The sequence below is a fragment of the Alternaria arborescens genome (assembly GCF_004154835.1).
Source record: "Alternaria arborescens strain FERA 675 chromosome Unknown contig_1, whole genome shotgun sequence".
Lineage (NCBI taxonomy): Eukaryota > Fungi > Ascomycota > Dothideomycetes > Pleosporales > Pleosporaceae > Alternaria > Alternaria arborescens.
The window spans coordinates 103,076-117,077 of NW_021167856.1; the positions used below are offsets into that span (position 1 = coordinate 103,076).

General features: G+C 51.4%; 4 protein-coding genes across 4 annotated transcripts; 2 read left to right on the forward strand and 2 right to left on the reverse strand.

Annotated features, from left to right (window-relative positions):
* Nucleotides 1-1,703: 1,703 nt before the first annotated feature.
* AA0111_g34 (hypothetical protein) lies at nucleotides 1,704-2,660 on the reverse strand (the record flags this gene model as incomplete). The annotated part of the gene is made up of 3 exons (XM_028649279.1): nucleotides 1,704-1,718; nucleotides 1,773-2,245; nucleotides 2,294-2,660. The coding sequence occupies 3 exons, from the start codon at nucleotides 2,658-2,660 to the stop codon at nucleotides 1,704-1,706; spliced, it is 855 nt and encodes a 284-aa protein (XP_028512071.1).
* Nucleotides 2,661-4,359: 1,699 nt separating this feature from the next.
* Nucleotides 4,360-6,815, forward strand: AA0111_g35 (hypothetical protein; the record flags this gene model as incomplete). Its single annotated transcript, XM_028649390.1, has 2 exons — nucleotides 4,360-4,705; nucleotides 4,756-6,815. The coding sequence occupies 2 exons, from the start codon at nucleotides 4,360-4,362 to the stop codon at nucleotides 6,813-6,815; spliced, it is 2,406 nt and encodes an 801-aa protein (XP_028512070.1).
* Nucleotides 6,816-7,524: 709 nt separating this feature from the next.
* AA0111_g36 (hypothetical protein) lies at nucleotides 7,525-10,598 on the forward strand (the record flags this gene model as incomplete). The annotated part of the gene is made up of 5 exons (XM_028649503.1): nucleotides 7,525-8,676; nucleotides 8,729-9,045; nucleotides 9,108-9,598; nucleotides 9,660-10,102; nucleotides 10,191-10,598. The coding sequence occupies 5 exons, from the start codon at nucleotides 7,525-7,527 to the stop codon at nucleotides 10,596-10,598; spliced, it is 2,811 nt and encodes a 936-aa protein (XP_028512073.1).
* Nucleotides 10,599-11,124: 526 nt separating this feature from the next.
* On the reverse strand, nucleotides 11,125-12,934 carry AA0111_g37 (1,3-beta-glucanosyltransferase; the record flags this gene model as incomplete). Its single annotated transcript, XM_028649614.1, has 5 exons — nucleotides 11,125-11,834; nucleotides 11,882-12,649; nucleotides 12,702-12,727; nucleotides 12,777-12,814; nucleotides 12,863-12,934. 5 exons carry the CDS (start codon nucleotides 12,932-12,934, stop codon nucleotides 11,125-11,127), a joined length of 1,614 nt encoding a protein of 537 aa, XP_028512072.1.
* Between the last annotated feature and the right edge of the window lie 1,068 nt (nucleotides 12,935-14,002).

Sequence of the window (14,002 nt, forward strand, 5' to 3'; positions counted from 1 at the left end):
AGAAACACCCAGCTACTTCGTGGCACCAATACCAAATGGTTCAGCATACTCGCATTCGCGTTTCCAGGCTGAAGACGCCTACCACCGTGCCAACTCGTTGACATCAGCTTCAGTCCAGTTTCAAACCCTAGGACTTCAAAGCATCAGGAAAAAGAAAAAAAGAAGCCCTCACCTCGGCTGTACTTTAATGTACCGAGTACCAGACAGTCAGTATCATCCACACCGCATGAAAAAACCATCAATGTCTGTCTAGATGCTTAGGTTCCAAGACCTTTCCCCACCCTCCAATGCAGCATTCCTTCATTTCCTAGCCTGCACGCACCGACGCAGGTAGCCAGCACAAGGCCGAAAAAAGCAGAGATTACAAGAACAGAAGCAAGCTGACTCTCTCTCAGGTCGGGAAATTTGTACATTACCTCGGGGAGATCATTGTACCCTCCTCAGCCTCACGGCGAGGGCGAGAAACGAGGAGGATGAGGGTCGTGAAACAAGAGCAAAGCCGAAATCCACCGAACTGCTCCACCTTACCCAGCCACAAACAATGGACTTCCGGCAACGAGGGCTCTTTGCGTGCATGTCATTTCTTTGCGACATTTACCGAGAAGAATGCGGGGAAAAGGCGGTCAGCCTCTCACTTGCTCAGTTTCCTTGATCAACTGGCTCTTAACCTAGTGTTTCCTACTGTGTTGTAGGAGCGTTTCAATCCTAATTCGCGTGACCTTGGTCCCTCATCGAAAAGGGTGAAGATTATCCAGACGATCGACGCGAACAGTATGGGGTGGGCAAGGAAACGACGTATTATTGGTGGTATCTGAGCAACGTTTTAATGGTGATGCGCAAGGCTGAGGCTGAAGATGTTGGGGCTAGTAGCTAGGGGTGGCTGGTGCACAGTGAATGCTCGTGTGACACACAACCATGTGCGATATTGGCGCACAGGGCGTGGATATCATACTGTATTCATGACGTTGTCTGTGTGGCTGTGCCTAAGATACTTGTCATGTGTTGTGATGAAGAGATTGTTAGAAGCCAGCGAGACTTGATTGCAAAAGTCACAGCATGAGGACAGACAAGGAGACTGATTTATGGTAATTTTGATTGGCAGAGGTGGTAGATAGAGTAGCTAGAAAACGGGGGGTGCTTGTTGATGGTGGTGGCTACATGGCGACAGACGAGAGGAGCACACGTGTGGGTAGAGAGCGGCAGGACAGAAACTAATGCCCTCAGGGTAAAGGAATGGCGTGGACGAAATTACCGTCCATATAACAAAGAACAAAGACAAGGGAGCGACCGTGGTGCTCTTGTGCGCCGGATGGAGTTTATAAGTGACCCATTCAATTGCCCGGTATCTAACACCCCATAAACGCCTAGATGAGGAAAAAAGAAAAGTTTGGATATAACACGAGAGAGGGGGAAAAGATTCTTCGCTGCAGCCGCCACAAATCTTTCTTTATCCTCGTCAAATGCTGGTCTCAACAACGGTATGGTGGTTCCGTCGTGTACTGAATAGTAACGGGCTAAATCGCAAGATGTTTCTTACTCTCGTCGTCAAAGCGTGATCGCGCGCATCGTGGTGCGAGACATGTATGAAGGAGATTAGGTGTATGCGTGGTCGGGGTATTGAGGTGTTCGTCAGCGACGCCAGTCGTGTAAAAGGGTCGACGTGAAGAGCGCACGTGTTGCGCTAATTGCCTTGGCTAAGGCACTTATACGTTGGTAACCTGACAGAGGATTAGTCGGCTATATTCCGCCATGCAGCATCATGGGTCGCATACCTTCAATATCCGCCTCGAGTAGTCCTCGTTGTCTGCAATACTGCCGTTGCTCTGCCTCCGGTCAACGAAACTTGGGTCCAGACGAGAGTCGTTCATGGACGAGTTGCTGGTGTGTAGCTTGCCACCATTGACGAAAGCATTCACGTTGGCGGCGTTGCGACGATAGTCTTCTTCTGCTTGGTGCTGACGTCTCCGGCGCAGTAGGAACCATACACCAAACATGATGGAGGCAAGGGCTAGTATGCCGACGACTACACCCACTGCGATGGCGACTGTGTTTGGTTTGCTGTCTTCGTCTTCCTTGGGCGCCTCGGATGGAGTGGCCGACGCTTGGGCGGCAGCGGTGGATGTTGGCGCAGCAGACGACGGCTTTGGTGCTGCTGAGCTGCTGCTGGACACGTCGGGCTCGTAATAGTCGACCGGGTTCAGAGTGTTTCCTGTGAGAACGACCCACAAGACGTTCTTTCCACCACCTATGCACTGTCAGTACCGAGCGGCATGAGAAGAGACGATCAGCTTACATAGCGACGTATCGTCGCCGGCACAGGGGGTACCGCATGTCTCGTTCTTAGTTTGCCAATCTTTGGCGGGTATCTCGTCACCACACCAACATTCCTTGCCGTTGGACAGGCCCATGACGTCCTTGTTTTGCTCCAGGCAAACGAGTTGGCAGTTACCAGGCGACTGGAAACCGTATGGACCGTGGTTCTCGAGTGGGGTTGAGGTCTCAAAGCAACCGATGCTGGTCATGGCACTTGCTGGCAGGGTGACTGTTGGTGTGGTGATGGGGTTCTTGATCTTGGTTGCTGTCGGCTGTTCGTCCGCAGCGGCGGCCATCATGACCATCGAGGCCGCCGCAAAGACGGAGGCGAATCTGACGTAGACCATGGTGGTGATGTGCTGGTTTGGTTAGTAGTGCGCGTGGGTCGATGTTCCCGATTTGTGTGTGTCGCACTGGAGTCCTATACACCGAGGCGTGGACACATGCAAGGCCTTGCGGGCGTGGGTTGGTCCGGCGGTGCAGGTGCGTAGTGGTCGAGGTGAGTGACTGTGAGCAGTTGGCCGTGGGTGTCGGGCTGGATGAGTATGGCGTTCAAGGCGGAGATGGGGTCGTCGTTCAACAGTCAACAGGCGCGATGGAGCTGAACTGGAGGCTCGGTCAACGATGCCCAGGGCCGTCTGATGGTGTTGAAACGGGGGGCGTCGTGACAGAAGTCGAGGCGATGAAACTTGTCGGCTGCCCCTTGGAAAGTACCCCCGTAAAGTGACGCAAAAGGAATGAATCGACGGGAGATGGGTTCAGGATAAAGAGTGTAGTGTAGCGATAAAACGATTGTGGGTGTCGACGATTGACAGACGTGAAGCAGACAAACGAGAGGAGGCTCGGGCCCTGAGAGTGGATCGCAAGTGAAGAGCAAAGGAGAGTGCGCCCCAGTTGGGACAGGCAGGCATGTAACAGGGAGCAGGAGCCAGCCTTGGCAATTAGCCTGCGTCTGACTGCCGCCAACAGTGCATTTTAATTCCCACGCCGCCTAGAGCACACTCGACACACATCCAGATTGCATGCTGCCTCTGAGGCACCCCTCGCATCTCCTGTGCCAAAGTTTATCAGCGCGGTATTCACGCGCAGCTTCACGGTACACGTCCAGGGCCTCTCGTGTGCGCGACAGCCGGCCACGATGCCGACCGCCCTGGGCATAGCGCCGGCCCACTAGTGCCAGGAACGTCGCCGTGATTGGCTTGTCGGTGTTTCACCAAAGGCTACATGCTTGCCGGGGGACGGCAGGGGGTGGATGAGGACTAACCCAGGACCGCGCGGTCAGGCACGAAAGCGTCTAAAGCCCTCGGCCACCTGGGCATCGCTGACGTTGCGATATCCAGGACGCGCACGACGCTTTTTGGCCATGGACTGCAGGTCGAGAACGTTCTTGCGCTCCACTCCATGCTGTTGGGAATGCCTTTGTCTGTCCAAGGCGGGAGTGGGGACGCGGCAGAGGGTCGAATCGCGTGTCCTCGATGTGGAATCTCATTTAACTCACTTCTGGAGCATGCAAGCCGTCGTCCGCTCTATCCGACATGCAAACACCTCAGTCCAGACATGCGCGGCCCGGCCTTATCGTGCGCAAAGTTTAAAAATACAGCATGAGCATAGCGCACCACGAAAGGAAGCAAGGACTCTTCTCCGAGAGAAAAAATAAAACATGCACGACAATTCCTCTGTGATTAAGTGGCTCTGCAATTCAACATTAACCGTTGCGCAACGCCTCTGCGCTCAACGGCTGAATTAGACAGACGTCAAGAATGCTTGGGTAACCTGAGACATGAGCGGACGCAACCGTGTCGTGTGAACTCTGCCCCAAGATTCATGCTCGTGTCAAGATTCCCCAGGTTTGTTGCAGGTAATGCCAAGTCGCCGGCCTGTACTGGTACCGAATTCCAAGCTTGCTCCAGGGCTGAGTGGCCTGCTTCTGCCCAGCTGTACTTGTCTTAGTCATCATGATCACGTGCATCTCCCACTTCCCGATTGGGACGCGACTTCACTGTCGAACCAAGCTTCACCAGGCCCTCCGATGACCAGCCACGCTTGATGCGCCGTCCGCCCATTGCCTGCCGCCGAGCAGTGCAATCGCTCCAATCCCCCTCTCCTCAGCACATATGGATCTCCGACAACCTCCTCACTGATGCCATTGGTCGATTTTTCCCCAGTTCGTGCCCGCAACAGAAGCGCCATGGCAGCCATGTTCCGGGACCATTGGAGGCCAGGAGGAGGGCAGCAAAACGCCGGATGACCGTCTCAGCCAACTTCTATCCCCAGGAAAACTTTTCGCCGCTGTTCAGTCTCGGTGCGCTCTTCGGCTTCCGCAAAGACACTCAACCCACTTGGAGATATGAAGCGCCGTCTCTACAAAACTACGTAGAGCCATTGGACACATGTACGTATATGCAGTCCGCCTCACCACATCACCTCAGCTAACACTGGCAGTAGCTCCTCATGTTCCAAGCTTGCCAATAGCACAATCCGACGAAATATCTACTGAACATGCACCGTCTACAACTAGCGCATTCCCATTCGGCGCACCGTATCCCTTCTCGCAGAACAATACGCAGACCAAACTGCAGGGCAGAGTAGGCCGGCTAGGAGGAATCAGCACAGATGCTGTGACCGCGGAGACGCATTTCAACAATTTCGCGACACAGATTTCAAACGCAGAAGCTCTGTCCACGGCCGAACGCTGTCGATCCTCACATCAGGCCTGGATATCATGTCGACCAGCTGACAGTAACGCTTGGGCCTACAACGTTATGGTGGTCAAGCACCTGACAAGCATTCGCTGGGATCCTACCCGCATCCTTTCCAACCTCAAGTTCTTCGATGTCCCTCCCACCTATACGCCTGAAAGTCTTGACTTCCTAAGGTGCCTCGAGGCTTCTGGTGCACATCATGCTCCTCGGGTCTATCACCGCCTATATGTCAAGATGGTTAGAGCAGCCACTTCTGCTGCAGCTTCAACAAGTTCATCACAGGATACCGAGCTACTCACGTTAGTTCGATTAACCTATCAGAGCTGTTTACGCAGCACAAAAGCCATACAAGGCGTTGTAGACGACTTGCGTATACTTGCAAACAAGATTGAGGCACCTGCCATTAAGAAATCGCTGCTTTCTGAACTGGCTGGCAGCAATAACGCAGCCCAAAGTATCAAGGTTTTAGTCGCAAGCGCTGCTCAAGGCCATTCTCCTTGTGCGTTTGTTGAGGAGATGCTCCTTTTCTTGCCTAAAGAGGAGCTTCGACTACAACTCCCACCAATCACGCGGTCTCTCGTCGAAGCCGTTGAGCGGAAAAGCCGGCTGCCAGTTGAGACATGTTGGTACCGTCTTAATGTGTGGCTGGCTGTCCTCGAAAACCTCGATAACAGATTCAATGTTCGCTACACTGATACCGGTTATATGAACGCCGCCTTTGTGGAAGTGGTTGAGCATGCATTCAAGAGCAATAATTCGAGCGTAGTGCGACTGCACACAGTGCTCTATGCTCTCGTATTTCGAATGGCACAACGGCAACCCGAGTTTGCCAAACACAAGGAAAGCTTGTGGCGGGTTGTCAGTGCCTCTGCTGTCTCTGCGCTAGAACAACAAGGCACGGTACAAATCGAGGAGGATGTAGTGATGATCTTCTCGCACATGCGTAGAGTCTCTCTGCCATATGAGCCAATATTGCGCATTGCTGCTAATCTTTTCGCATCGCATGCCAATCTATACTCCATGCACAGATTCCTCATTGCCCTGGAGAAGAATGAATTTCTACTGGACAGAGTATCGAGCATGAAAACTCGCATTACTGCAGAACTGTCTTTGCTTCGACAACACATAAACGCTCAGACGCTCGACCGAAGTGGACACCACGCCTTCGCGTTACAAATATGTCAGGATATACTCAATTCTCTAAGAAGGATCGCTGAACCAAGCGTCTCGATTGAAGGCGTCAACATCGAAAAACAGACAAAAGAGGATATCAAGAAGGAGATCAAAACCCTGAAAGCCAGTAGGGATTTTACTGCAATCCTTGACTCCGCTTCGAACGATCACGCTCTGCCACAAATTTATGCGAACCTTACCAACAACATCGCACCCTCTCAACGTACAGTCCTTATACATCAATTAGCTCACCACTACTCCATCGATGCCACTCGATCGCAGCGGGCGACTTGGCGTTCCATCTACACTCTTTACAACTACCTCAAGTCGTACTCTTTGCCAATCGGTCCTCTGTTTACCAAAGCCGTAGTCCGAGCCGCCATCATTCGACCTATGATGGAGCATAGATTCATTAGCGCGAGGAGATTGATCTGGGTATGTCAGTTGGTTGCTAGGGTCGAAGGTGTGAGTGTAGCAAAGCAGATTGAGAATCTTTTTTGGCGCTGGAGAGGTGACGTGATCGCGCATGCCAAGCAAGTGCATGTGGCCGCTCGTGGTGATCGTAAGGCGAAGGCCATGGTGAGCGTGTTGAAACAGCTGAACATGCTGGGGCCAGGGGGAAGTTAGACGATGTTGCATACTCAGCAAGGCGCGAGAACACGTATACCCGATAGATAACACATTATAAAATACATGTTGCAATTGACCTGACGCTCATACTCTTACAAGCATACTTCATAGTCCGTACATACTGTGTTAGAATTGCGTAGACCAATCTGCGAACCTATTTTCCATTTCTATGATATTTAGGTTGCATCGTATGTCCATCTCTGGAGAAGAGTCGAATACTCTGGCTAGTGCAGCTAAGGACGTAACAGGTGGGCTGCTGACGCTCACAAGATCAAACCTTGGAAATATACCCCACTTCGGACCACCGCTCTCCCCACTCCCGGATCCTACATCATCGTGTGTTTGGCATCAAAAGAAACACCAAGTCACTGGACAGAATTGATGCGACTGACTGGAGATTGATTCTGAAGGTTGCGCTAACACTCCCGCTTTACCGACGTCATCGGACTGACCTTGGAACATACCTCACGAACAACGCATTCGTTCGACTTGGATTATGCCTGTAACGCACGAAAGTGCAAGAGTGCGAATAACTACATCATCTTTTTGGTTCTGAGACAAGAACGCGGCCGGAAAACTACCACCACGCGAAATATCGCAGTCCTTTTCCTCACACAAGCGCGGCACAAATTGCGACAAAGGCTAACATCAGAGGGAGTGGCTCCATTCTAGAAGAGCGGCTAGCACCTAGTCCCAGGAGCTCACAATGGATCAGCCTAGCTCCCCTGCTAGGCCTACTATCGAACAATTACGACATGTTGTCAACAACTATCCCCTCATCGATAACCACGCACACAACCTCATTCTGCCTCACCAAGCAGATACGATACCTTTTGAGACCATAACTACGGAAGCCCAAGGAAGAGCTCTAAGAGACACTTTCAAATCCCTTCCTCATTTGCGAGCAGCTAGACAGCTAGGCCAACTTTACGAATGCGGCCAAGACGCAGATTGGGAGGACATTCTGGAACAGAGGGTTGAATGGGTTCGAAGCAATTCCGAGCGTCTACATCAACGATGCTTCGAGAACGTACACGCGTTACTCATCGATGACGGACTTGCCGGACCAGAAAAAGTCTTTCCCTACAATTATCATGATCGTTATACCAAGGCACCCAGTAAACGCATTGTACGTATTGAGACAGTCGCTGAGCGCTTGATGGAGAACCTTGTTCAGGACGCATCAGAAGACGACCTGGGGAAGACCAAGTTTCTACCACAGACCTGGACAAACTTCACTGAGGACTTCGAGCGCGAAATTCAAGAGGCTGTTGAGGACGACAACGTCGCTGGGTTCAAATCTGTCATTTGTTACCGAACAGGGCTCGACATTGAGCCAGAATATGAGGAAGCTGCAAAAACCGTTGGGCACCCTTTCGAACGCTACGTTAAGAGCTGCATTCGCAAACGCAATTACCGTATTGAGAAGAAGCACCTGAATGACTATCTCGTTTTGCGTACCCTGGAGATATTGTCGGAGCGACTACCTCATTCTGATTCCCTTGCGAAGCCATTTCAGCTACATACTGGTCTTGGAGATAATGACATTAGCCTTCTTGAGTCCAACCCTGCTTTCCTCCAGCCATTGATTGAAAACTACCCACAAGTACCATTTGTACTTCTCCATTCTGCCTATCCGTATACGCGCGAAGCCGGCTACCTCGCAACTGTATATCGACACGTGTACCTTGATATTGGCGAAGTCTTCCCAATGGTCAGTAGGGATGGCCAGAAAGCGATTCTACGACAATCCATGGAACTTGTCCCGGCCAGTAAACTCTTGTATTCTTCGGATGGGCACTGGTTTCCAGAGACCTATTGGCTTGCCAATAAACAGTTCCGCGAAGTCTGGCTCGATGTGAGTCTGTTGATGTACCGTATCGCCTGCTTGCCCATACTAATTGATACAGCTACTCGTAGAGTACATCCAGAAAGGCGACCTAACACCGCATCAAGCGATTGGCATGACGAAAGACATCATGTTCAACAATTCCAATGTGCTATACGACTTACGCTACGAGGCTTTCTTCGATGAAACAGTACAGGCAGATCCAAAGCAGCTCACATACAACCCGAAGCCAGTCGAAGCTTCGCCTTATCAGTCTCCAGCAGTAACACCGATACCCACCATGGGCTTTCCCAACCGGTCCTCAGCTTCCAATGCGCAAGCTACTCGATCAGTCTCTCCGTACACACAGCCAGCTTTCCCTCCACCACCAAAGGCACCGTAAGTAATGTCTGTACGAACTATATGTGAGACAAATACTGACCTCGTACACCGATCTTCAGGCAAGTCTACGATATCCAGCTGTTTGACGATTTCAAGGAGAAGAATCCCACAGTGAAGTTCATTTACGTACAATGGCTTGATTACATGGCCACAATCCGTAGCCGCATAGTTCCCATCAAGGAGTTTACTCGCATGATAACCGAAGGGGAACGTATCGGTATATCCCAGGGAAACATGGGCACCCTTCAAAATGACCACATAACGCCCGTCACAAATACGACGGGCCAGATATACGTCGAGCCGGACTTACGTTCTCTCCGCAGAACGCACAACAAAGATCCGCTGCCCGCTGCAACAGTACTCAGTTACTGGCGCACGGAAAATGGTTCTGCGCTTCCAGAAGACCCGCGGAACAACCTTGAGACGCTTATCAATGACCTCCAGTACAACTACGCCACAACACTTCTTACCGGGTTTGAAATTGAAGTCACGTTTCTTTCCCGAAACCCCCCTTCGGCATCAACCAACCCTTTCGAAGCTGAGCCCTATTGTCAGTATACCCATACAAACTGCATATGCGACATATACTGACTTTATACGCCCGGATTTAGCACCCCTGACAAAAACCCACGCATGGGGCACACTAACGCCAGAACAGTGGCTTCAGCTTCCCTTCCTTAGCGAAATCGTTCTGGCACTTGAGGACATGGGTATTGAGGTCCAGCAATTCCATGCCGAATCAGGACCGGGACAGTATGAATTCGTACTTCCGCCCCATCCTCCTCTCCTTGCAATTGACACGCTTCTCCAGGCCAGACAGGTCATCGCTCAGATAGCTAGTCTGCATGGGCTACGTGCGACGCTTCATCCCAAGCCCTTTGAAGGCATTGGTACGGCGGCTCATGCGCACATCAGCTTGCACCCACCAGAGCGTGATATGCAGTTCTTCGTTGGAGGTGTCTTGAAGCACTTGCCTGCCATCTGTGCGTTTAGCATGCCCGAGGAAATCAGTTACGAACGCGTAACGGAAAACTCTTGGACAGGCGGAACATGGGTACGTTCTCTGTTTTGTGCTTTGACGATACCTATTGCCCCTTTACCATATTGTCTAGATGTATAAATAAACTGACACTTGGAAAAAGGTAGCATGGGGGACCCAAAACCGTGAAACGCCACTCCGACGCATATCTCCAGGTCATTGGGAGCTTCGCTGTCTTGACGGATTTGCAAACATGTACTTTGCTCTTTCTGCTGTTCTCGCCGCTGGTCTACTCGGTCTCGCTGCGAACGAACCTTCTTTCCCGGAACAAGACATCCAAGTTAACCCTTCGACCATGGACGAGCAGATGCGGGCGGAGTTTGGTGTTATGAGAAGGTTGCCAAGAAGCATGCAAGAAGCTGTCACATCGCTGAGAGCGGATATGCCACTTAACGAGGCTTTGGATCCCGCATTTTTGAAGGCATATCTATATATGAAGGGCGAGGAAGCAAAGATGTTGGGGGATATGGGCGATGGCGAGCGGAGAGTGTTTCTGGTGGAAAGGTATTGATGGCCTCTCGCATCAAACACATACGCGTGTCAGCAACCAAACGATGTGGTAGCAGTCAATATCAAAGTGTAAATGTTTTTTAATCTGATATCTAATGTGACAGCGTGATGTGCGAATGGTCTGGTTTTCAAGAGTCTGATTAAGTATGATTCTGTACATTAACGTACTTTTATGTCGTGCGCGAACTACTAGACCAAAACGCATTGCAGATAATTCCAAAATCAGCCATTTCCTTGAGGTTATACGGGGACACAATTTCACAACATGGTATTAAGCCAGATATTCAAACGATCCAGTATCTTGTTTCGGACAGGCTAAGGTCTCATTTCAATGTGTACCATACAGAAAGTATAGTCAAACTATTATAATTTCACCTAAGCCAAAGAAAACCACAGTACTCTTCTGGGACATACATTCAAGATGATGCCAGCGAACCCAAGGGGAATAAGCGCAACCCAACGCAAACTATGCAAGATAAATGTCAAGTCGAGCCATCTCTACCACGTCTACTACTCAATCCTAGATCTTACAACAAGATCATGGCCATTCCGGAGGCGACAGCGGCAACAACATACAGACCCATGCCGAAAGCGCCGTTGGTGAAGTGAGGAGCAGAGAGACCAGACGCGGCACCAGCGGAGCCAGATGCAGAGCTGGAGTCAGAAGCACCACCAGTAGCCTTGGCAGCAGCGCCAGAGACGGAACCGGTGCCGTCAACACCAGCGTCCTTGAGAAGGCCAGAGCAGCCGGAAGCAGTGGGCTTAGCAACGGCCTTCTTGGTGGTAGCCTGGCCCTTGAAGTCGCAGCCGCCGCTGACCTTCTTAGCGTAGGCATTGAGAGCAAAAGAGAGCTGCTCGCGGCTGGAGCACATGCCGTAGACACCGTAGGGACCGGCAGTGGCGTTCTTGTTGATACCCTGGCAGTACTCGCCATCCTTCTCACCGCAGAGGAAGCTGAACATGTCGCCGAAATCCTTCTCCTCGGTGTCGTCGGCGACTTGGCAGCTAAGAGTCTCCATCATGCACGAGCAAAGATTGGCGTTGGCGACAGGAGGGAGGGGGTCAGACTCGGCTTCCCACTTGCCAGATGTAACCTTGGGGCACGAGGCAGCAGCAGTGTTGCTAGGGCTGTACTCAGACATCTTGACGCCGACGGGAGTGGCCTTGGCGATTTGCTTGGACAAGTTGTCAAAGTCCTCGTTGGTCTCAACCTTGCCGTTCTTGATGGAAGCAAGACCTGACAGTTGTTAGAAGCATCATACGTCGGAAAATCAGTGAACTTACCGAATTCGTTCTCCTCCTCGAAGTACATGTAGACAATACCGCCGGACCAGACACCGGTCATGTCCTTGCCGTAAAGAGCCTTGACTTCAGTGAACTTACGAGGGCGAGGAGTGTTGCAACCGTATTCAGCGAAGAAGACTGGGACATTGTACTTCTCGAAGTTCTTGGTCTGGACATCGAAACCGGACTCGGTGAATGAGGAGTCACCACACCACGAGTAGATGTTGTAACCCCAGAAATCGATGGCACTGTCAGAGTCGCCACAGTCGAAGTAGTTGGCCATGTTCTCACGAATATCAGCATCGTCGTTGGTAGCATATCCGACACCAATCTCGCGGTAGTTCTTGCTCTTGATATAGGCCTTGGTGTCCCGGACGGCAGCCTTGACGAAAGCGCTGGCAACGGTGTTGTTGGGCTGGTTGCTGACCTCATTTCCAGCAAAGAAACCGAGGGTGTTGTCGTACTTCATCATCTCGTCAACGACGCTGGTGTAACGGGCGTACAGTTCGACAGTCCAACCGGGGTCGTCACGGTTAATAGACATTCCTGGCTCAGATAGATCGGCTACGACATAGATGCCGGCGTCTGCAAGCTGTGTCATACAGTCCTCATGGTCCTTCTTAGGGTCAATGGCGTACACACGGATGGTGTTGGTCTGGAGCTTCTTGAGCTGCGCAATGTCGCGCTTGCATGCTGAAGAGTCGGCAAGGGGGTCGGTGATGTCAATCTCGTCGGTTGAGGCGGCTGTGGAGTTGGAGTTGACTTCCTCTGCGTCGTGTAAGTAGTGTGCTATGCGATTAGGATAGTACTGGGCGCGTACGTTGGTATGCAACACCCTTCATGAAACTGTCTAGTTGTTAGCTTGGCTTCATCTTGGTGTCTTGGTGTCTCTTACAATTGTTCACCACTGTTCTTGTGGAAAAACTTCTGACCCTGGGCATTGTTAGACATGGAAGTCGCACCTATCGCACGACATCATACCTTGATGACAATGGGGTCAACGGCGGCTTGGACGCCTGCGAGTAGGGCCGCTGTAGCAAAAATTCCGCGCATATTGGTAATAATAGTATAAGACTGCTTCCAAGAACGGTGGTGGTGTTGGCGAGAGCTTGGGTTGATTCGCCGAGAATCACGTTTAAGAGAGTGTAGAGAAGTTGTTTGAGCAGGTGCAATGAGATCAAAGAGTGTGGCGCAACAGCGAATGAGGCTGTATGCGAAAAACAAATTATTCAAGGACGTAAAGACAGACTGGTAAAACAGAAAAGTGAGTGTAGAAACGACTCTGAGGCACAATGAGTGAAGAAATGTATGGTGAACCAAGCATTCCAAGAGGGATCAGCGAGGTTCACCTGTACCCCTGATACTAGGCTTGTTTCGCAATTACTGGTCCAAGCGCCTGCCTTCGAGACCTTCTATGCTTCTATTGCACCAGCAGCAACTGTCAAGATGTCATGTTGATAATCGACATCTGACCATATGTTTAACGCGAAAGTCGGCCTGTTTTCAAAACACTTTTTAAAGTCATCATAGCAATTGCGAATTGTCAGCGCGGCTCGGAGTCGAGAATCGCGGTCTCGACGCATACGTACACCCAATTTCATGTACCCCACCAAGAAGCCGCCTGATGCCCCACTGCGGATCATGTTGCTAAATTGGAGTGCATCTCTTCAGATGTCAAGGTACGCGTGCCGAACGGTCCCGGTGCGTCGTATGAGGATATACGAGAAGTTCGGCGGAAGTCGAGGCTGCGGATCATAGCCTTGGGGATGGGGATCTCGTGAGTATGGACAAAGGTCGTCTATGCTTGGTTGCACAGCCTCGTAGAGTTTCACCGAGAGCGGCATTTGACGCGCGGGAGGCACACGACACGCAGTTTGTGCAGCTGAAACATAGGCGTAGGTGTGGCAAAGTCGCTCGAGCCGTGAGGCGGCCAATGGAATATGATGCGCACACAACAGATGCAGCTGAGCTGGTGTTCGGTGTCTGCGACGCGGGCCCAGGCGGCCATTGGTCATCACGATGGCATGGCGGCAATGCTTCGGGCCGGCAGCTGGCACCCCCGACAGCGTTTGAGAGTAATGCTTGCATTCATGGCTTGCGGTGCCTGTCAAGGATGGTGCG